We start from the raw sequence: 23,476 nt of genomic DNA on the forward strand, positions 1-23,476 counted from the left end.
TCCGTACTAAGGTTTTTTTTTTTCAACTGTTAACTGAAAACTAATTAAAAGGCTCTGTAGATTGGCGCTAAAGAGGGATTTAGGTTTTTTTCATTGCAGACTACTAAACTGTAAGCTCGGGGTCTTTAGCAATGCAATGTGTCGTTGCAAACTAAATATTACAGTCAGCTACTTAATTTAGTATAAAAGTTAGTTAATATCTAAAAAAGGTAAGATTATGTACCAAATAAGTTTTGTTACCATAGTAATCTTTACTGTTGTTATGTTGTTAAATAACTTACTGGTTACGTCATGATTTTGTTTCTAAACAAAGCTGTCATTTTCAATTATACTTATGTACTTTTTTGTTTAATTAAAGCTTAAGCTATCAACCGCTTTTCATATCAAATCAGATTAAACTGATAAATCATATCAATGTAATATTTCTAAATAAAAACAACTTTAGTGTCAAAGTTTTTGACTAATTGTTTGCTTAAGATTTGAGTTTATCTGAACAGTCAATTAAAGCTCACTTTAAAACATTTAGAGGTACTATAAATGACATAGTCTGTAAATATAAGCTATGGAAAAGTTTAAAATTACTTTTTATGTTTTTGAGTATATTTTTGCGTTGGTGCTTAGTTTTATAGTTATATTTTTTCACCAATGTCTTCATTTATTTTTGTTTTCTAGTAAATAGTACATAAATAACAGGCACAAAATTTAATTATTTTTTTTAAGTGTGATTTGCTTAGTTATGTGATTTATTATTCGTCGAATTGCCTATTGATTTTTTTCTGGGAACTATTGCCTGCCTTATTTTTACAATAGTGTTTTTAATTATATTCTTTCTCAATTGAAATAAGCCTTTTAAACTGTGTGACACATAATGCTAACTAAAATCACCTTTTTTTAAATAGTTTGCAAAACAAACTATTTTCTTTTTGTTGCTACTGCTTAATTCAAAGCTTAATTTCTAAATAAATGTCTTTTTTTATCAATTTTGAAATTAGTTAATATGTGTACAGATTTAAATGTTTTTACAACTAGGGTTATTTTTGTAAAAAAAAAAAGATTTTCAATAAAAGTTATCCGTTTTTTAATTATTGGTGAGACACACATAACTTTAATAAATAGTAATGCATAATATATTTTTTTTTACTTTTTAAGGTATAAATTAATGTTTCATTAGGTTTAGTAAAAGTAAACATCTTACTTTAATATATATACCCTTAATAGAATCTATTTTTTTTTAATTTGCTTGACATAGAGCAACTAATGACAAACAAAATAAACTAAATTCGTTTTAAAATGTGCCATCTCCTCCTGAAATCCTGAAAAATAGTTTTTAATTACTTACTTTTTAAAAGTCTTTTACTTCTACTACAAAAAAATTACAAAACTACTAAAATAAAATTTTCTTAAAAAAATCTAATGTTAATTTTACTTTTTTGTTCAAGGTTTGAATGTCGGTGTAAAATATCACCTTCAATGAAAGTACTACAATTACACTAATGACTCCTGACTACTTTAATTAAAAAACTAATAAAGCAAACAAATACAATTTATTAAAATGAAGTGGTGAGGTCAAAAAAAGTTAATAATTTTTCTTAATATTAAGAGGTTTTTTACTGTTTGTCTTTAATTAAAACTTGTGTAACTTAGGACTGAGGTGATGTATAAAAATGCTAAATCATGCATGACACTTTTAATTTTCTGTAATTATGGAAACTTTATTACCTTATATAAGTTAATTATCTGTATCCGTTACCTAAGTACAATTATTTCCCTCTAAATTGCCTATACATCACTTTTGAGTATGTCAGCTAAATAAATTTAAAGTAGTAAAAATGAAATTTAAGATTTTATTAGGTATTTCGCAAGAACTTACAAAATTATAAACTGAAACATTGTGTTCTAGGTTTTAAATGTAGTTGTTGAAAAACAGCTTAAATTTTCTACACTAAACAACTTATAAAAACAAGCAGCCTAAAGTTTTTTAACAAAATTAATAAGTCTTTTTGTTGGACTTTAGTTTTTTTTACAAAACTTTATTTACTTATAGCACATTTCATAAGAAACCTGCGATAAATTCCAGGCATTGTTTTTATATTTGATAAAAAGGCGTTTGTTCGTTTTTTTTTGTTGTTATTTCCTGAGTTTGCTGTTTGTTTTATTAGGAGCAGTAAGAGAGCGTTCACATTATAAGTCTCAACGTTTCATTGTGTTAAATGTCAGTTTTTGTTTGTTTCCTTTTTTTCATCTGTTTATTTAATTTGTCTGTATTTTTACTAGAAATTTATTATAAAAAAAAATACTGTTCATGTATACAAAAATTAAAAACAATTGTTTGCTACTTAAACGTTTCGCTGTGATATTTGAAAACGCGTTTTGTGCCAGCTATCTAGCACCTACTAGTGGTTAGAAGTTCTAACAATTAATATCAGCTAACTAAAGTTAAAACTGTACTTCAGGTTATGATAAATCTTATGAACAAAAATTGCATCAGAAGTATAAAGCAACTGTTTTTTTTTTCACAAGTAGATATTGATATTCTGATACGTTGTGTCAGAAAATGTAATTATTTTTTTAAAATATAAAAACAATTAAACTTTATTGATGTTTTTGTTTGTGTAATTTTTACTGTTTCAAACTTTGAGCTAATTCATAAGTTTATTAACGTAAAAAAGCTAAACACATTTCTTTTTTAACTTGGGAAAAAATTAGAAAGCAATAATAAAAATTCATACTAACACAATTTAATCGTTACCTTACATTCATGTTGAGTTAAAAGTTAAAACAACGGAATTACTTTTATTACGTCAACCTACTTAGCAGTTAAGTTATTTATTCGAATAAAAACGTGTGAAATTAATATTTTCAAAATATCTTTGTTTTTATACACTTTAATAGTTTTAATCACTAGATTCCTCAGACTAAAATAATTAAATGAAAACTCTAGCTTTTATACTTAGTAAAAGTAAATGTTTTGTTAAAAACATTAAAGACTAACAACTTTCAGACAAAGTTGTTTAAAAAATTTTTGCAGTTTAGATTAATATGTACATTTTAATGATTTATTTTAGCTTATTTCTTACGTATTTTACTGAGACCAAAGTATTAAAACTAAATTTATCAGATACTTCATTTTAATTTATAGTTTTAAATGTTTGAAAATTTGTTAATTACGTTAGATTATTACAAACTCATAAGTAATATTTATATATATATGGGATATCTATATAATATCAATTTTAATAGTATTAAATAACAATAGTTGATTAAAAAATTTCTCTTACTTTTATGTGTGTTTCTAAAGTAAAATGATGTGAGAAGACTATTAACTGTTAAGAAAAAAACATGTTTTTTTAAAGTAAGAAAGTATTTTTGAAATTCTAAACAAAAGTATACAAACTATAATGTTGCTAAAACAAATTATCATAATTCTTTTTTTTACTTTTTATTTTCAAATAAACGTTCTTTACACACAACTAACTGAAAATATTTTTCTAAAATATTTAAGGTTTTTTTAACACACTTATTTCTTTTTACAGCTTCCTCGACCAGATTTCCATCATTCGCCACGACTCCTACATTCCCTCAAACCAGGTTAGTAAAATATTAGTAATATTTATTTAAAATATAACAATATAATTAAAATGTTTATTTAAAATTTTTCATTGTTAAACAAAATACTAATACAAACATTTGAAGTTCCTTTAGTTTAAAACGATATATAAAAGATGCTCAGTTCAAAACTCTAGACATATTTCACGCTGTTTTCGTCACTGGATACATGGCAATAAAAAAACGGTAAATTTAACTCATACAATAGTGAAAAATATCTGGATTTTAACATTAAGTGTATTTTATATACTGTTTGAAACTAATTGGACTTTAAACATTTGTATTAATATTTATACGTTTTTTTTTTGTTTCTTATAGTTAACGTTGACTTTTAAGAACTTGTTTTAGATTGAAATTTAAATCAATTAACAGTTTCCAAACTCATATTTCAGTTTTAATGTTCAGTATAATTAAAAATGTTCAGTATAAAATAAACTTCAACTTAAACTTTTTACCAATGCCTGAACAACTTAAATATTGTCAGATAAACTAATAAAAACTTAATTGATTTGTTTGTTTAGTAGTAATTTACTAAATTTAACATCTTACAACTTTTTTCATAACAAAAGATATTAAATTTATACTTAAGTAGAAATCCTAAGTATATAAATACTATAAAAATAATTTGAGGTATTTTTAATTTTTTAAAATTTTAGTCTAACTGACACACTAAGCAGATAAAAAAAAATTCATTAGGATTTTTGTTTTTTATTTAAAGACTTCAATTTTATCTTTATTTGTTAAATGCTTTATTCTAAAAAATATATGTTGACAAGCAAAACCAGTTGATTTTTTTTAAGAAACAACATTTACATCATTTATTGGTAAACTACTAAATATTTTAACATCAACAAAGAAGGTTTTAATTAGTGTAAATACTCCTTTTTTACATAATTAAAAATGATAAAATACTCTTAACTCTAAACTTTTATTTTTGTAGAAATATCAAACAAAAAATTAAAAAAATAAGCTGTTAAGTTGTTACTGCAATTTATATTTTGTTAAGTGTTATTTTAAAAAGTATTCATTTTTTTATAATAATTGTATAGTCTTTATTTAATATCGCATTTATAACCGTCAAAAGTAAAAGGTTAGTTTAAATAAGGTTTTTTTTTATGAAATTAATTAAAATTACCGTATATCATCGTTTGTACTAGACTTCTGTTTCTTTAAGGCATGAGATTTCATAAAATTATGAGTCACTGTACTTTTTTTTATGAATTTATTACTACTATTCACAAATAAGAATTATTGTAATTTTTATTAAATTTACATATATGATATAAACATTATTTTTTTTTTTTCTTTCTCAATTTCGATTAGTTGAAGTGCTAAATTCCTAAAAAAACAAAAAAAAATTAAGTAATAAAATAATAAAAATAAATAATAAAACTTTTGTATTTCAGTTATGTCCTCTGATCTGTTTTTAATAGTAAAACATTGTAGATAGAACGAAAAACTTTGTTTAAAACTTTGAACAGTATATAGTTTTTTTTATAAAAAACGAACTCTAAAATTTCGGGACATTTATTTGAATTTAATTTCAGGACCTGCTCAGATGTCGTGTTCTAACGCGAGGAATCTTCGAAACCAAATTTCAAGTGGACAAAGTTCACTTTCAGTTAGTTTTACTTTTGATAAATAAACAGCTGAAACAAAAACATATGTGATTAGGTTTTAAGGTTTTGTGATAGTTGTTTGGTTCAACATTATTTGAAAGAGTAAAAACGAGTACTTGAATTATCAATTATTTTTTAAATTTTATCAATCAAATATTTTCTAGTAGCAAGTAGTTTGAGCATATTTATTATGCAAAATTTTTGTCATTTGTTGCACCGTTACTCAAACTTTAAAGGACTCTAATTTATACTAAGTTAAAAACAATTTAAGCAAATATATTCGGCATTAAGTTTATACATGTAAATATTACAGCATGTTTGATGTTGGAGGGCAGAGAGAGGAAAGAAGAAAATGGATTCAATGCTTTAATGGTAACTACTTATTAAAATACTTTTTTTTTAAATCAGTATTTATAATCTTTTTAGTTTTTTTTATTGTAATTGGTTATCTATTTCTATATAAAATTTACAAAAGTTTAACTGAAATTTTAAAATACTATGCACTTTAATTAAACATTTTTGTAGTAAGAAGCTTTTTCTACAACACCAAAAAAATAAGTTCAAATCTCTTTTACTGAACAGTAACAATATGACTAATGATGTTTATAGACAAAAAAGATTAAAATTTAAATTACTAGTTTACAAAAAAAAAAAACAAGCTATCCTAAAAGTATAAAAGAAGTTTTAAAAAATATTCTATAACTATCTTAACATTTTTAGTTTTTTCAGCGTTTATTATAAACGATTTAAAGTTTTTGCTAATTGCATTTTACATTTCAAAATTGTTTTTTATGATTTTTTCTCAAAGAAGTTTATTGTTATAATTATTTTAAGAGTAGTACATAAAAAAAGGTAGAGACAAAAACTAAAAATAAACTTACGACACAAATTAAAGCAACTGTGTTGTTTACAGTGATTTTTTAAGATTATTTAAACTGTTAAAATTATTACTTAAATAGTTTTCGTTTAATACACACTTTGAAGAAACTCTAAAAGTTTACCCTCTATTCTAAAGTTGTATGTATTTGATCTGACCTATATTTGTTTTTACCACTAACATGGTAGTAAACTAGACGTCAGCAGCCTTTTGTAAGTCCCGGGCGATTTTTTTTTTGTGAAAATTACTCGCGGGCCGCACTGTAAAAAAAATCTTTCGCGGGTAGCAGTCATTTCAAAATATTTGTAGTAATCAGTATAAATTACTAAAGAAACCAAAAATATGACAAAAAAAGTTTTAGTAGAGCACTAGTTGTATGTAAATTTCAAGTTACAAGCCTAGTTTTAGGCTTTTACCACAAAACTTCTTGTTTTAATGTTTTTAAAAAGGTAAGTTTTTAGCTGAAAAGTAACTAGGAGACCGCATTTTGCCGAACCCTGTTGTGATAATCAATGAATTCCCTAAAAGAGAGCTTAATTCACTTATTTTTTGAATATAAGTATTGAAAACCTGACTAGTTAGTAAAATTAAAATTAAATAATTTCTTTATCTATATTATATATCATTACTTTCATTTTGTTTATTACCGTGTATAAAAATATCATATAGTGCTCAACGAAAAGTTACTATAAGAGACATACTTCGAAAGCATCAAGTTCTCAGTAAAATTCAACTGTTTTTTTTTTTTGATTCGCTTAACTAAGGATTAATACAGCTTATTTACATTTACGTTTCGATCATTAGCTTTGTAAATTTTAATTATATTTTTTAGTTGTGCTTCGTATTTAAAGATAGTACTGTGTGTTACTTTTAACGTTTCTATAAATTTTCTTTTTTTTTTTAAATACGAAAGTTGTATAAGAGACATATATGGTTCATTACTTACAGCCTTTTTAGGTAAAAGAAATTAAATCCATTAAGGTCAAAAACATCTTTAGTCTAAAAGTACGTATATAGTTGAAAATCAACTATTCTCAAAATTATGAAATAAAAAGTTTTAACTTTTGAAGTAAAAGCAACTCTTTTGAACTTGGAGTGTTTACTAAATAAAACAAAAGTACTTGTAAAAAATAAGTTTGTTTTGATCATAAAAAGACACTTAAAAAAATTTTTACTTAATCTGATGCTTTATAATAAAAAAATCAGTTAACATTACAGATGTAATATTTGCAAAATAATCTTTAAACAAATTTGTTATATTCTATCATGTCTTTCTAGAGGTAACAGCAAACAGTTTAAGACTTCATTCATTTTAAGTCTCACGTAAAATGTTTACAATACATTCGCGTTTAGCAAGTTTGTTTTACTACCACCAATCTTACAGATGTCACAGCAATAATATTCGTGGTGGCGTCTAGCAGCTACGATATGACAATTCGGGAAGACGTCGGGCAGAACCGGCTGAAAGAAGCCCTCGAACTCTTCAACAACATCTGGAACAACAGGTGGGATTTTTGTTATTGAAAGTAGACAATGTTTAAAGTTTTGAGGAGTTTTAGAAGAAAAAAATTAAAAAATATCTTTGGTATTTATACGTTATTTTGCTTAATTTAGTGAATTAAATACGTATTACAGCATTTTAAACAGTAATATATGAAACTATCCTTATACATCTAATTATGCTAGAAGCTTGTATTTAATTATTGGTTCAGTCTTGTTTATATATAATTTTTTTAATTTATGGGAAAACACATTTCAAAGCTTGTATTTTGTAAAACTTGACTTAAAGTAATGTTACTTTTATTTTTCTATGAAACGCTTTGAGAATGTTTTAAAAGTTTTATTCCACAGATGGTTACGAACAATATCCGTAATTCTCTTCCTCAACAAACAAGACGTCTTAGCGGAAAAAGTCATGAGGGGACAGACACAAATATCCACATATTTTCCCGAGTACGCCAATTACGATGTACCCAACGATGGTAAGATTATATTTTTTATAATGATATTGTAACCTAAATCACATGCTAAATTTTTATACTGGTGAGTAAGTTAGTTTGATTATGGTTATTTTTGGTTTTTCTAACACACAAAACATAGCTGTTTCAAATTAAAACTTAAAATACTAACCAGTTTTTGTACTATTAACAAATTAACTTTAATTGAACGTAAACTAAGTTAAAAAAAATTGATTGAATTTTTAAAATAGAGTAGAGTGCTCTGAAAAACCATCTTACTAAGTTTTGATCTGAGAACGATTTCGTTTAGAAAAATAAGCCTAAGTAAACAACTAGATGTAAAAACATATAAACATAAATACAATAAAAATTCCTTATAATCCCTTATAATTCCTTTAATCTATTTATTTTTTCAAATAAAAGACTGTTTAATAAAACCATTCACTACATATTTTAAGAGAGATAAAAACTACACTTTGTTTAGTTTATTTTAGTTTTTGGTGGTAGTAATTATTGACATGTACTGTATTCTTTTATCAAATTTTTCATTTAATAAAAGAACACACAATCTGTTTTTCTTGCTTTTAATATTAATCTAAATTTGTCTTATTTGCTCTTTTTTAACAGTTTACTGAAATTAAATAGACTTTATTTAACAGTTTTAGTTATTAAGTATTACCTGTAGCATAGTTTCATTAATTTTTTGCTTAAAACTAAATTTAGTAGGTGTTTTGGTATTAATTCTTTATTTCTATAGGATAAGAAAACCGGCGTAAACAAAAATTGACACTTCTTGCTGGGTAGTACTAAAATTAAAATAATTTTTTATTTGTACTACTTTGTTCATATGAAGTATATAAAGATTTTTATTGATTATTTACTCTTTTGAGGCTTTTATACTCAAAAGGAAACGAAAAAATTTATACTCTTTATATAATGACAAATTGACAGTTACTTTTTGTCGAAAAATGTTTTAACTTCTATATATAAAGATAAGTATAAAATCAATAAAAAATGTGTAACCAAATTTAAAATAAACACGACGAAAATAAGTTGATAAGCCAAGAAGGTTTTACTAATTTTCCGATAAAAACATTTTGTTTTGGACTCATTATTTTTTTGCTTATTTTGTGCTATTTTAATGTTGATTACTATAAAATATAAGATAAGTTTATGTAAAATATAAAAGTTTTTTTTCTTCTTTCTATGACGGCAAAACGTTAAAATTATACGTTAAACTTGATATGCTTATGATGACGTAACAACAAGTTTGTTTTTATTACGTCACCACAACTAACATTACGTCACACAGCATCGTCATCAACGGAACACGAAGGCGAGGATGCCCGCGTTGTCAAGGCAAAATATTTCATAAGAGACGAATTTCTCGTTAGTTTTTATTTTTGTTTTAATAATTTGTAAGTTTGTAAAGAATTAATAGATTATAGATACTTTTTGTGATAACGTATACGATTTGTTAATATAAGTTGTTTTTTATATCTTATAGTGTTGAAATCTATAAGAGCATTTTAAACAATCAAAAACTTTAGTGTTAGGTATTTTTATATTTACATACTAAGCTTTAGAATCTGATGCATTTATTAAAACTAAGTAATAAATTAAATGGTTTTTTAATTTTTTTTTCTAAATATTGATTATTCTTTTAGTACTTAGCTGTATTAAAAATAAGTGTCTGTTTGCTATAGTAAATTAAAAATTATTAGTATAAGAAAAACATATAAGCATAGTTTGAAGCTAAAGAAGTTGTAAACTGCATAGAGACTAATCTGTTAGTATTTATGCTAAATTATTTTTCTAATATTTAAAGTCATTTGTATAAATTTTTCGAATTAGAAAAACAATAAAATAGTGTAAAAGTTTAAATCTTTTCTATTTGAAATAAGTATGTATTATATTTTTATTTGTATATGTTATACTTTTTTACTAGTGTTCAAACTAAATAAATAAATTTTTGAAGCTGAATGAGATATAGCATTTAAAAATAGCTTAAAGATCTTTTTATTTACTAAGTGTTAAGTGAACAGCTAAAGCAAATCTAACTATAATTGTAAGCTTAGCTTTTTTTTTGCAACCTGACCAATGAAAAATTCCCCTAAACAGAGAATAAGCGCGACGGGGTCGCAGCGGCACTACTGCTACCCGCACTTCACCACGGCCGTGGACACGGAGAACATCAGGCGCGTGTTCAACGACTGCAGGGACATCATACAGAGGATGCACCTCAAGCAGTACGAGTTATTGTGACGTAATAATCGCATGATTATGACGTCACAGTATCGCCGTCGTGCGAAAAAAATCAACAAAAAGAACTTCATATATTCAAACAAAACGGCGACGGCGAAACGCCGCTCAAGTTTGAGCTTCCCAACAAAAAAAAGTCCCTGATTTGTTGGGGTTGCAAACTGAGGGTAGTCCCGTTTTCCCGTCGGCTCGTTCCTCCTAGTGGCAAAAAAATAAGACCAGCTGGAAAGAATCGGGGGCGGTAGTTACAGTTTACCTTTTTAGTTTTTTTTTTCTGAATCGTTTCGTCTCGCTGTCCGAGAATCTCACTTTTCCTTGTTGTTTTACTTGTTTTTTTTTCTTTTTTTACACAAAAGGGGCTTCGATTGCTTTTTCATTTCTATCGTGAAAAATTTAAACACAACATGACTACTTTTGTCTGGAAGAATTCTTTTTTGACTCTCCAACCTGGTCTCTGGACTTTCTAGGATCCGGGAATTCGTGGTCAACATTTTAGGTGCCGAGTTAAATGAGTTTTTTGTGATAACTACTTTAATTCAAAACTATACGTATCTCTAACCTGATTAAAGCAAAATAACTTTGTACGTTTAAAAACGAACACTGATCAGGGTTTCACAAGACGGTCAACTTGTTTTGACTTTTTGTACAGTGATAAAGATTTTTTTTGCAACATTTTAATTCTTAAACTTCTAAAAATCTAGTTAAGGTACTAATAAAATATTTCGATAAGACACCTATAGCACAATTTAAGTTTCTACCACTTGTTTTTAATATAATCTACGTTATATCATACCGAAAAACTAGTATTTTTTTATAAAGGCAAAAAATTTTAGTCTTTTTGGTTCAATGAGCAGAACACTTGTTTTACAAAAAACTCAGCCTTTGTTTATTAAAAAAAAGTTATTTTAAAATATAGATTTTATCTACCACAAAAAAAAAACACAACCGTCCTGTGATAAAAATTGTTTTAGTTAAACTACAAAATCAGTAAAGTCAAACAAGCTTATTTTAAATGGTTCATTAATTTTTTAGTAGTGCCATAATTACTCTTAACATAGGAAATTAATTTTCTGAGAAAAAACTGTTTTTAAAGACATCAAAATACAACTTGACTATTTTCATTACTTCTTACTTACTTTATCAATAAACGTTCTTTGTACATTCTATTCATTTTAGAGGATTGTTTTGTTATAGAGACTGTCCACTTTTTATTTTTTGGTGTTATTATTGTCGTTGTGAAACAATTTTGCTCTTGTTTTATTTTCGTTTTATTGTTTTTATATGAAATGACGTAGTATATGAAAATTTTAAAAATATTATGTTAAAAAATGTTTGTTTATAACTGGTGAAATTGTATCTTAATTTTTTTTTTATAAAATATTCAATTTTAACTTAACAAAAATTAAGATTGTAGTAAAGGTACTAAATAATTTTACAGTACTGGTTTTAAAGCTCTTGATTTTCTAAAAACACTTTTAAAAATCCATAATGTTTATTTTTATTGGTTACTATACTCAAAACTTTTTCAAAAAATATTTGTTTTGATTAAACAAACTAATTAGTTTTTTTTTTTTTTTTTTACTTACTTTAAAAAAACAACTACTTTCAATCTCAAATTACAACAATATTTGTTATTTCCTTGATTTAGCCTAATTTTTTTCGCTGTTCTCGATATAAAAATATCTCTCTAATTTTTGTAACCACCGAGACTCTGTTCATCACTGTAACCTTATGACGTGCGCGCCTGACGTCATGATCTGTTTGTATGACGTCACAACTCAATACGTATAAACTCAAGCGTGGACCCAACATATTTCCTGTTTTTTTTTTGCGCAAAATAAAGAAAACATGTTTTATTAAAAAATTCACGAGCTAACACGTTTATTTTTTATCTCAAAGTTTTTTCTGGACGACAACACCTGATTTTGATGACGCAATAATGCGTTTATCACGTGAACAATGCGTAGTGACGTCAGAATATATTTTTCAGATTTTTTTGTCTGTTAATTTTTCGTGTTGTGTCTCCAGTCTTCTTTTTAGAGGAAGATCTTTTCTTCTTATTTTTTTTTCTTTATTAATTTAATAAAAATGTCGAATTTGAAAATGTTGTTTTTAAACTCCTTCAGCATGTGCAAAAACACTACAAATACACTTAGTGAATTTAAATTTTACATAAACATTTCTATGATAAATTTTACAATGTCGCAGCCACCGCTAGAAAAATTATCTCCTAGTTAATGTTAGATTATAATAATTGTACCATGTTCAGTTTATTCATTCAATTAACTTCTTAATAGAAATATTTAGAAACTAAATGTTAAATTTAGTTTATAAGTTGTGCTTTTTATTTAGTTTACTTGTTAATTTTTAAGTTTAAAAGATTTTTATTTTAAAATATTTAAAATAATCACCAAAATGTGTTGCAAACTTTATAATTAATGAAAAATGAAAATTAAATAAAATATGTATGTAGTATTAACAACGAAAAAACTTCTATTATAAAGCTTTCTCAACTGTAGTAGTTGTTAGAAATCATTAAAATTTAAGCCAAATAAAAGAACACCACCGTACATTAGATGACTTAACATGGTTATAAAAGTTTTACTAAACAAACAAAACACAACAGAAAAATAAAAGAATATTACTTTCATCAACACTGAAACTTTTGCGCTTTTTTGAAATCTTTTTGGGAGACTTGGTTCAATGTTATTGTCTACTTCATTGTTGCCCAAAATTTCATAAGCTGGAAATATATAAAAATATTACTTTTGAAAAAATTCATTGTTGATTTACTACAACAAAAAAAAAAGTTTTTACAAAACTATACCTACAAGCCAAAAAAATATGTACAATTAATTCTAGATTTTAACTTACTAAAAGTGTTGTTGTTTACATTAGAACTCTGATCATTGCTTTTAGACGTACTAGCGTTTTCCAACTTATTGTTATCAGGAGAAATGTGCTTGTTTTTGAACTTGCACCGACTAACGTGTTTCTTCACTATGTTAATGTCGCCGAATTCAATCCTTGTACAGAATGAACATTTGTACAGCGCTTTGGTTTTTCCGTCCGATCCTTTTTTGAAAATCTTTTTAATTTTCGTTTCATCTGTAGTGTTATTATAGTATAAAAATTGAAACTACCTAAGTTTTTAAAATTTCATTCATCGTTATTCTACAAGTAATTAAAATGTTTGTTTTTAATAAAACGCCGACTTTAGATACTATTTTATTTTTTTACTTAATATTGTAGTATCTACTACAACAGTTTTGCATTAAATTGACAGAAGTAACTTATATATTTAAACAAATACATTCACAAAGTTTAAAAATCTATCGTTGTTGAGGAGAATAAAAAGTTAAAACGTTTACTTGGAGCGACAATATCTTAAACTTAACATCAATATTATCAAAACTCACATCCTGCCATGTTTTCATCAGCAAAACTTTCTTCATTGTTTTCTTTATTTTGTTTCGCAGACTTTTTAGCAGTTGCACCAAAGCAAGATCTAACGTGTCTTCTTATATTAGTCGTCTTCGAGTGTTCATATTGTAAACAAATTTCACATCTGTGATGCTTCTTAAGTTTGTTGTGTGGCATCGGTTTGTAATATGACCAAATAACCATTTGGATAAACTGGACATCTGAATAATTTTGTATAATTTTAGCTTGACTTAAAAAAACTATTATAGAAACTTCTCTATAACTAAAAACATTTTAAAGTCAAACAGGTATAATATTCTTTTTTTTTTTTTAAAGTTTTTTTATAATTGCGTAAACCTAAACTAAAATACAAACCTAACGATGAAATAAAAAAGAAATAAACCCATGCATAAAAAAAAAGGAAATATAAAAGAAAAAAAAATAGCTTTTTAGTATTATATTTTATTATAAATTATGATTTTTTCATGTTATAGACTCAAAATTTAAATGAACAAGTGTTTTATTAATATATCATTAATAATAAATAAGGTTTACTTATAAAACATATTAAATATGTTTATTTAAAATCTTTTATGTAAACTTTGTAAGGATATTTTAAAATTAATCATTTAAAATTTTGTATATCAAAACTCTTCAGTGTTACTATGTATAATGGAACTTTAGTGTTAAAATAACTTATTTCTAATATAAAATATTTTACAGGTTATTAGTTCTCTGATAATTATTGTAGTAAACTTGCCATTTTTCAGTTATTGAAAAAATGGTATAGCATATTGAAATTTATTAATTCAGTACGTAACAAACATTGTAAGTTTATCATACATAAATACAAACATTTTAAAATCAAAATAACTTTGAAATGTTTAGTTTATCAATAACAACTAAACATATTTGATTGTATAATAATATCTCAAAATGTATCCTAAAACAGACTATTTAAATATTTAATGGACTTTAAGGTACTTGGAAAAAACTCAGCATTTCGATTTTCAAATTTTTTATTTATAAAATTTATAAAATATAATAAAATTTCCTCGTACAAAGTTTGAGGTGAATTGAAAAATTTTTAAAGATGCTTAGCTCGATTTTTAAAAATAACTTTAATACAAACAGTATAAGACCATAACCATTGTTACCCTCAATTTATTAACTTGTTATTGTTTTACATCAAATTGTTTCGTATTGTAAAAACACCTTGAGAAAAATTTTAAATGGTTTGAAAAAAGTTTTATAGAAGCATTTATTAATTCTTTATTTTTCGTTAATGTTAATTTCAGAAAAAAAATCAATAATTGTCTTCATGTCTTTTAACTATAGTTAAAATTGCTCTCTTTTAAAATATGTAGCACTGTGAAATTAAACACTGTAAAAACTATTTTTATATAAACAATAGTTAATTTTTAGGGTAATAAAATCTTACCTCTGTCTTGTTTATAATTATCATTTATCTTTGAACTTTTATTGACGTTGACCAGCATACACTTTTTATTCGTTTTCACTGAAAGAATATTTGGAGACGTTAGTTTTACGTTGTTTCATTAAATTTTGTTTCACTGTTTTTAAGCTGAATGACATTTCAATGAAAAAACATTTTCTTTTACATATATTTTGCCTTTTTTTATAGGTTTAACTTAAATAATATTAGTTAAATTGGTGAATATATACTTGATATTTTTTTTCTTCATATACTGTTAAAATCATAATTATAACAACGTATTTAGTGTATCGTCGCAAACAAAGTTCTTACTTTTACTCTTGTTGGAAGTATTAGCTACAACGAGGTCTTTGTAATTCATCTTATTCATTACCTTGTTGTTTGTTTTATCCAAAAGAACATTTTCTCCATCTTCAAAAAAGAATTAATTGAAAAATTAATTCAATTTTTTTTAACAAATAATTGCTATTTAAATAAGTTGTTTTTGGTCTACTCAATTCAAATGAAATGTTAATACAAAGTCAAAAAAAAAAAAAAAAAATCCTTATAAGTTAGAATTATACATCCCTTGAAACCATAGTTTTTTTTTTGATAGTTGTACAAGTTAATTTATTTTGCTAACCACTGAGGGAAGTGGAATTATGATATACTGGATTAAGTTCAAAACAAGTTTTAATTGTTGGTTTAGTTCCATAGGTGATATTTTCAAGTTCATAACCTAAAAAGATTGTTTTTTTACAAGTTAACATCAAGTCAATTAGAATATTGAAACAACTTTTATATATTTTATTTTTAACCTAGATACTTTTAACAAAAAAAAAGAAAGTACTCGCTTTTTAGCAGTGTAATATATCAAAATAACGATAGTTTTATTTAAATAAGGATATAGAAAAATATAAAAACTATTTCCATTGAAACACGGAAATATCATAGAACTGTATTTTCGAAACTTAAAACTCTAATTTCTAAATATAACATACTAGATAGAAAATATTTTTAATTATTTTAACTATGTCAAACTCAAGTTCTTAATAATGTAAGAAACTTTTAACAAATCGTAAACATATAACTTATTTACGAAATCGTTGTTAGCTTAAATATATATTCCTTACAAGCGAACTTTTTAAAATATTTATCAATATATTACTCAGTACACTATTCTTACCATTATACGTGGTTTGATCAAAGTTCTGTGTAGCAAAATCATTAGGATGTGCTTCATTTTCATAGCTGTCTGCATTAGTATGATAGCTTTCATATTGACGTCCTACACCTAAATAGATCGTATGATTATCTAAAAAAGTTTCTAATAACAAAAGCTTAATTTTTCTTATTTACTAACTTTATTCTTAATGGATTCAAATTCAAAAAGAAAAAGTTTTTATAATGTGATTTTTTACCACCGCATTTATTTAGATTGTGCTACATTAAAATTATTAGTTGTAATTAGTGTAACTAAATTGAAGCATATACCCAGCAAACCAGTATATTTATTATTTTGTTAAAACTGCATTGTTCGTTGTTCATGATATGCTTTATAAACATTTTTTATAACGTTATCAATTTAATGATAGTAAAAAGGCATCGAAAAGAAAAAAATTTATAAAATAATTTATATAAAACACACATTTTGCATAGTTTAGCTTAGTTACAATAAAAGTGGTAAACTGAATTTATACAGTACTGTGTTTTAGATATTTCTAGAACTACAATAATATTCAATATACAATAATATACCACATATATTTTAAGCAAATTAAAGTCTTTTTCTGTAAAGTCTGGTTCATCGGTACTAAAAACTACCCGTTCCTAATTTGGACAAAGTAAGTATAATTGTTTCAGAATTAATAAAAAAATTCAAAAACTAAAATTAAAAGTTATTTGAAACAACTTTAATGTTAATTCAAGTTCTTTATGATCTGACCTTAGGATAACCTAGCCTTAAAATATTATTTAATGCATTTGTATTTACCATAGTTATTTGCATTAGTTCCAAAATAGTACATCTGATTTTTATAGTCATTTGCATTAGTTTCATGGCTTTGACTTTGACGTTCATCACCTAAAAAATTCATGCGGTTAGAAATATTTAAATTGTTGTCAATTTTTCATCATACCTTTAATTTTGTTTAAAGTTAAAGTACTTTTTTAAGTAAAAAAGAAATAATATGTGGTATAATAAAGCTCAAAACTAAAAATTAACTACTAGTCTAAAACTAGTTTTAACAATTAACCTATCTCAGAACGAGTTTTATCAAAATGTTCAAACCTCATTATGCCTTGTTTGATGCATAGAATACAAAGAAAAATGCATGATTTATACTATTTACAACAATAACATTAAATTTTGTTAAAAAAATTTTAAATGTAGAATTTTTTTAAATGATATCGTCGCTTTAAAACTAAAACTAAAACTTAATTATGTACTAGTTAACTACTCGTTTAACTAAAGTGAGTTATATAATAATTAGTTAGAGCAGTTGAACTGTCCACGTCATTTTTAATGCATTTATTTTGATCATCTAAGAAGCTTTCATAAACGAAGACATTAATAGATATCATTTTCGTTTCTAATACGATTTTTGTTCTAACAAAAGGACAACAATTTCTTTTAATTGAAAAAATTGGTTAATTAAACTGCAATATCTTTAACAACATTCAACTCGACATTTTGTGATCCAGTTTGTCCTTTTTAGGATTTATCAAGTAGTAAAGTAACGAAAAAATACTTTATCAGTCTAAGCAAGTGTAAAGAGATTTCGGTTAGAAAAATCTATGTAGTTAATAATATCTAAATTGTATACATATTAATATAAAATAAAATTATATTTAAAAAAATTAGCTTATGTTTCAAAACAAAATTTGATATTAATTTAAGATCAAAATCATTACTGTTCATAAACACAACCAATTAGTTTATGCCGCAGTATGCTTTAACAATATCGATGAATATACATTTTATTATTATTTTTGTGGAAAAAATAATATATATACAAAGTATTAAACAACAATTAGTTAAGTATAAAAACTCTTTGTACCTAAATGAAACGAAAAATTATTTTTGATGCAATCAGTAAACAGAAATATACAGTTTTGTATTTAACAATAATTAGCAAATAAAATAACACATCTAATAAAATATTATGACCTAAAAACATTAGAAATGACAATAAAACAAATTTAACTAACCATAAGACAAATTTTCTTGCTGGGTAAAAGCATTGACAGTTTTGAGAGTGTGAAATGTAAGTGGTTCATCCGATTGGATTTCAGCTGAAAAGCGTAGTATTTTCATGGTTAATATGAAAAAGGTGCATCTACTACTAATAAAATAATATCATTACGAATAATTGTAACAAATTAAGTGAATGTAACAAAAGAAATGTTTAAGAAGTTTTTAGGAAGATAAAATTTATAATAAAATATAGAATACTTAAGTGGATATTAAAAACATAGTTCTAGTAATATTAAAACTTGATACAATAAGCTAACTATTTGTAGAATATTTCTGATGGTGAGCATCTAGATTGACTGAATACTCATCTGAAATGTTTTTTGTTTAATATTTATCAACGTGTTACATTTTAGGAATAGATTTATATTAAAAACATGAATAAAGCTTAGTCTTGTACGGCTTTTTAGTTATAAAAAATTTAGAAAATCTATACAAAGGAAGACATTATACCTTAACTTAAAAATATATACTATTTCCAAAAACAACTAAAAACTAATTAATATGAATTAAATATTTGAAACTTCTTAAGATAAAAGCTATAAAATAATTTTTTATAAACTATTATGTATGTATGAACCATTGAGCTGTTGGATCCATAAAAAAATAGTGTAAGTTTCAAAATTACGGTAAAATATTTTTATTACTCAAGCATGTGCAAATTACTTAAAGCTATTCAGTGATCTACTAGATACATATCATTAGAATCCGTATCGGATATTATAAATTAAGATCTGGTAGATTACTAGTATGGTGCTTATCCATATATGAAAGATTTAATATTGTTTAAAAGTTAAATACAACATCGTTTAAGATTGTTATATAGTTTATCAATGAAATTTATAAAAATATCATTAAAAACTAAGCTATACTGTTAAAGTACAGAAGTTAGCTAATTAAAAATAACTCACCAGAATCATTATTATCTGCATTTAAGTCAGAAAGAGGGTTGATAATTTCATTGACTGAGATTAGTTTAAATTTATCTCCTACTCTCATCATTGATTCAAATATTTATAATTATCTAATTTAAACCTTGAAATATTTAATCAGTATTTAGGTAAAAATCAATTCAAACTATTATTTTTCATCAAAAGAAGTTAGCATTAAATTAAAATAAAATTATGTATATTAGATTTTTTTACTTAACTAGTTAATTGATAGTCTTTAATTAGATAAAAGTTCATAAAAAAAGTATTTTCAAAGTATTCATTAGAAACATTGATTTTTTTATTCTTAAGTCACAAACCTAGCATAAAATGTTTTACAACAATGAATTAATGGAATTAAGTATTCGAAGACAAAGTTTATAATTTTTGATTTTATTTTATTATAAACCATGAATAATTTGTATACTATTGTTAATTATTGTACAACGATGCAATTTTTTTAGTAGTATATTATAAAAATATTTAAAATACCTAAAAAAAAAACTATTATGATACAATAAAATTTAAATTTTGCATAAATATAAAATAAGTCTTAATATGAGTAACATACTATTAAAAACTATTAGGAAAAAGTCATTTAACTTATAAAAAAAAATTACAAATAAAAATATATAAAAAAAGGTAAATGTGTAAAGCGTAGATAATTGATTTTAATTACTACTGTTTCTTGTTTGCAAAAGTATATTTAAATTTAACAGTACTTATAAATCTATCTAATGCTCTATAATTTTTTTGGCGTTTTTTGAGTTTTGAACAAACTGTGTAAAAATTCCCCTTATATAGGAAAACATATTTCTAGCTAATTAATTAATTTTGCTCAACAACTAATATTAATTGAAACTTTAGCTATTTTTAAAAAAACAGTAAGGTATGTATACTATAAAAAAATAATTATTTCCTTGATTAGTTGTGATATTATCTGGCAATTTATCAACTGTAAGATGACTTGAGCTATCATAGATTATTTGTAAGTTTGATATTTAGATTCTTACTAATTATTAAATAGCTAAAATAAAAGCACACTTAAGTTTGCCCTTAATACTTATACTTGTTTCTCAGCATACATTTAAAAAATGTTAGTCATGTACAAATTTTCCAGAACTGTTATTAGAACTAACTATTACAGCTCATTCAACTGAATGCAGTAAAAACTTTGAATTAGTAAGTGTAAGTAAAAAATACCTATACTTGTTATTTCACAGTAAAGTTCTAACAACCATGCAATTCGAACTAAGAAATACATAGGTTAAAACATATATAATATAATGTATTATTACAATAAAACGTTGAAGCATATGTAAACATTTGTTTGTAATAGAAGTCTTGACCAACAAAATTTTAGCCCAAAGAGACACCAATTAAATAAGTCATTTAATTAATTTAAATTTGAACTTTATGCATGAAAGGCTTTTATTTTATATATATTTATATGTCAATGTTCAAGTTGTTTATTTCATTTAGGTTGTAAATAATCACCTACCTCACCAGTAATATTTCACAATGGGTCCGGGCAATTTATTACCAAAAATTGTTTTGATGACAAAAAAATAAGTTTTACTTAAAGGTTACTAAGTTTTTTGCTTTCATTTTTTTGCTTAATTTTTATATAAAATTATATACATATACAATAAATTTAAGGGCTCATGGGGGATAAAACACTTTTTCACAATTTAAAGCCATAGGGGGGTTAACACTTTTTTTCACAAAAATTAACTTAAGCTTTTATATAAAGCTTTAAACACAAACTACAAGCCAGTTTTTATAGAATTAAAAAATATCATTTAAGGGCATAGGGGGGGGGGGGGGTAAACACCCATTTTTGGTTTTTGATCTTATCAGGGTTGCCACACACTCAGGGAACTCAGGGAACTCAGGGAATCTCAGGGAATTTTCAAACTGTAGAAAATCTCAGGGAATCTCAGGGAAACTCAGGGAATTTTGGCATTTTTCTTTTAATTCAGGGAAACTCAGGGAAGTTTTGATTTTTTCTCAAAATTTCAGGGAAGTATTTGAAAATCTCAGGGAAATTTTTTTCTAGATCTTGAATGAGGTTTATTTAATCCAGTTTCAATATTTTGTTCAAAAGTAGTAAATTTTATTATTTAAGTGGTTATTTAGAATTTTTTTTAGCCTTGCGGCTAGTTCTTCAATATTCTTAGTATTAACATTGTAGTTTTTTTAAGTTTTAAATTTATATTTACTTATATAAAATCAAACAGTTTAGAGAAATGAAAGTTGTTGTTAACTATTCATTGAAAAGTTCTAATAAACTTTTTATTTTTAGTTACTTATGTAGTTTAAAAAACACTATGTTGTACTATTAGTTCTTATTTTTTAAATAATAAAGTTATTTGTTATTTGTTTACAACTACTTGTTTTCAGTAAAAAAAAATTAAAATGAATACAGATTAGTGTTGTATTACTTTTGTTAGAAAATAGAGGTTAAATTTTTGTTTATAAATAATAATTTAAATCCGGCATGTCTAATTGGAATGGGTAAAGATCGTTGTGTCAGAAACTTTACAAGGTTGGTCCAACAACTTGTCAGCATGAAGATACTAAAAGCAAAAGAGGGTGATGACAGCATTAATCAATACATTGATTTGTTAAGTTCTTCTAACACTTAAATACTGTTTGAAAATTTTCTTGAAAAAAGTCACAGTTTAGACACCTTTTATTTTGACACACTCGATATCCCAAGCAAATATAAAGATTTAACAAGAGTCCTTGAGGCTGTTTTTGTGCTTCACAATGGCCAGGCAAGTGTTGAACGGGGCTTAAGCTTAAATAAGGAAGTAATATCAACTAATATGGGAGAGATGACAATAAGGTCCCGAAGAATGATCAAAGATCACCTATATGCAAACAGTCTAGAACCAAGCACAGTTGAACTAAGTTCTGAATTGTTAAAATTTGTAAAATCTTCTAGGGCCCAATATTTGGCATATCTTGAGCAACAGCGCTTTGCTAAAAATGTTCCAAATAAAGGTGATGCTTTGAGCAAGTTAGGAGAACAAAAAAGTAAACTTACAAAGCAAATCAAATGTTTGAATGAAGACTATGACAAATATACTGCAGATGCCAACAAACAGTCTGATTTAGAAGCAATGAAAGAATTATTAGCAAGAGGAATAGCTGCTAAGGACAACGCAAATAAACTTGAAAATAAAATTAAAACTATTGATTTAGAAATTGCATACTTAAAAAACAGTATTAAGATTTTTTTATTAGGTAATGTGAAATTGTTTTAAAATCAAAATTATGTTTTCAGTTATTTAAAATAGATTGTGTATGAACATCTAAAAGACATAAAAAATCTTAATTTTAGATTATTTTGTATCAGTTGTTAGGTATTAAGTTGTACTTTGATATGAGATATTTCTTTAGCTATTTCTTTAAACTTTCTTTTTGCAGGTTTTTTTACAATAATGTTAAGCTTTTAAGTTTTATTTACTGCATTCAGAACAGTTGCTAGGAAAGACATACAAGTCATAATGAAGTTATTATGTATGCATTTAAGTGACTTCTTCATGTGAAATTATTATTATAGTATAATTAAATTTTGTCAATTAAAATGTCAAACAAATTAAACTTAATTCTTTTATGTAGAAAGTTAACTAACAAGTTTACACAAAGTTGTGCAAAAATTTAGTTTTTGATTTTTAATTGGTTTAAACCTTTTAAGATTGAGTTTTTGAAAACAGTTTTTTCATAAATTTAATGCAGAAGCATACACATACAACCTTTCTTTATTATTAAAGAAGAAAAATGAGAATGAGGTATTAATAATTTGTGTTAGAAGAGAAATTTTTTTTTTAAGATTTGAAAAATACTCAGGGAAACTCAGGGAAATTTAAGGTTACTCAGGGAAATTTTTGGTCACTCAGGGAAGATTTTTTGGCTCAAAGAGTGGCAACCCTGTCTTATTTTATATAGTTTTTACTAAGCTACAAGGTGCTTTTTACAGATTTAAAAAAATCAAAATAGTTTTTGAGATATAGCCGGTCAAAGTCGAAGCCAACAATAGGATCCTTATGGGAGGCGCAAACTAAAACGGCAAAAATAGACTATTTCACTAAAAATCTATCTTCTC

At 24.9% G+C, this 23,476-nt stretch overlaps 1 protein-coding gene across 1 annotated transcript in view; it reads left to right on the plus strand.

The window, feature by feature from the left end:
- The window catches only part of LOC145835675 (guanine nucleotide-binding protein G(s) subunit alpha-like), a 34,927-nt gene extending 22,507 nt beyond the window's left edge, over nucleotides 1-12,420 (plus strand). The window contains exons 7-13 of the mRNA XM_082943366.1: nucleotides 3,534-3,588; nucleotides 5,154-5,227; nucleotides 5,539-5,597; nucleotides 7,487-7,607; nucleotides 7,954-8,084; nucleotides 9,373-9,449; nucleotides 10,182-12,420. Coding sequence (XP_082799492.1) covers nucleotides 3,534-3,588; nucleotides 5,154-5,227; nucleotides 5,539-5,597; nucleotides 7,487-7,607; nucleotides 7,954-8,084; nucleotides 9,373-9,449; nucleotides 10,182-10,325 — 661 coding nt within the window. The 3' untranslated portion in view covers nucleotides 10,326-12,420. The remainder of the gene's footprint in view (nucleotides 1-3,533; nucleotides 3,589-5,153; nucleotides 5,228-5,538; nucleotides 5,598-7,486; nucleotides 7,608-7,953; nucleotides 8,085-9,372; nucleotides 9,450-10,181) is intronic.
- The last annotated feature ends 11,056 nt before the right edge of the window (nucleotides 12,421-23,476 follow it).

The sequence above is a fragment of the Thalia democratica genome, chromosome 5 (genome assembly GCF_965202585.1).
Source record: "Thalia democratica chromosome 5, ktThaDemo2.hap1.1, whole genome shotgun sequence".
Classification (NCBI taxonomy): domain Eukaryota; kingdom Metazoa; phylum Chordata; class Thaliacea; order Salpida; family Salpidae; genus Thalia; species Thalia democratica.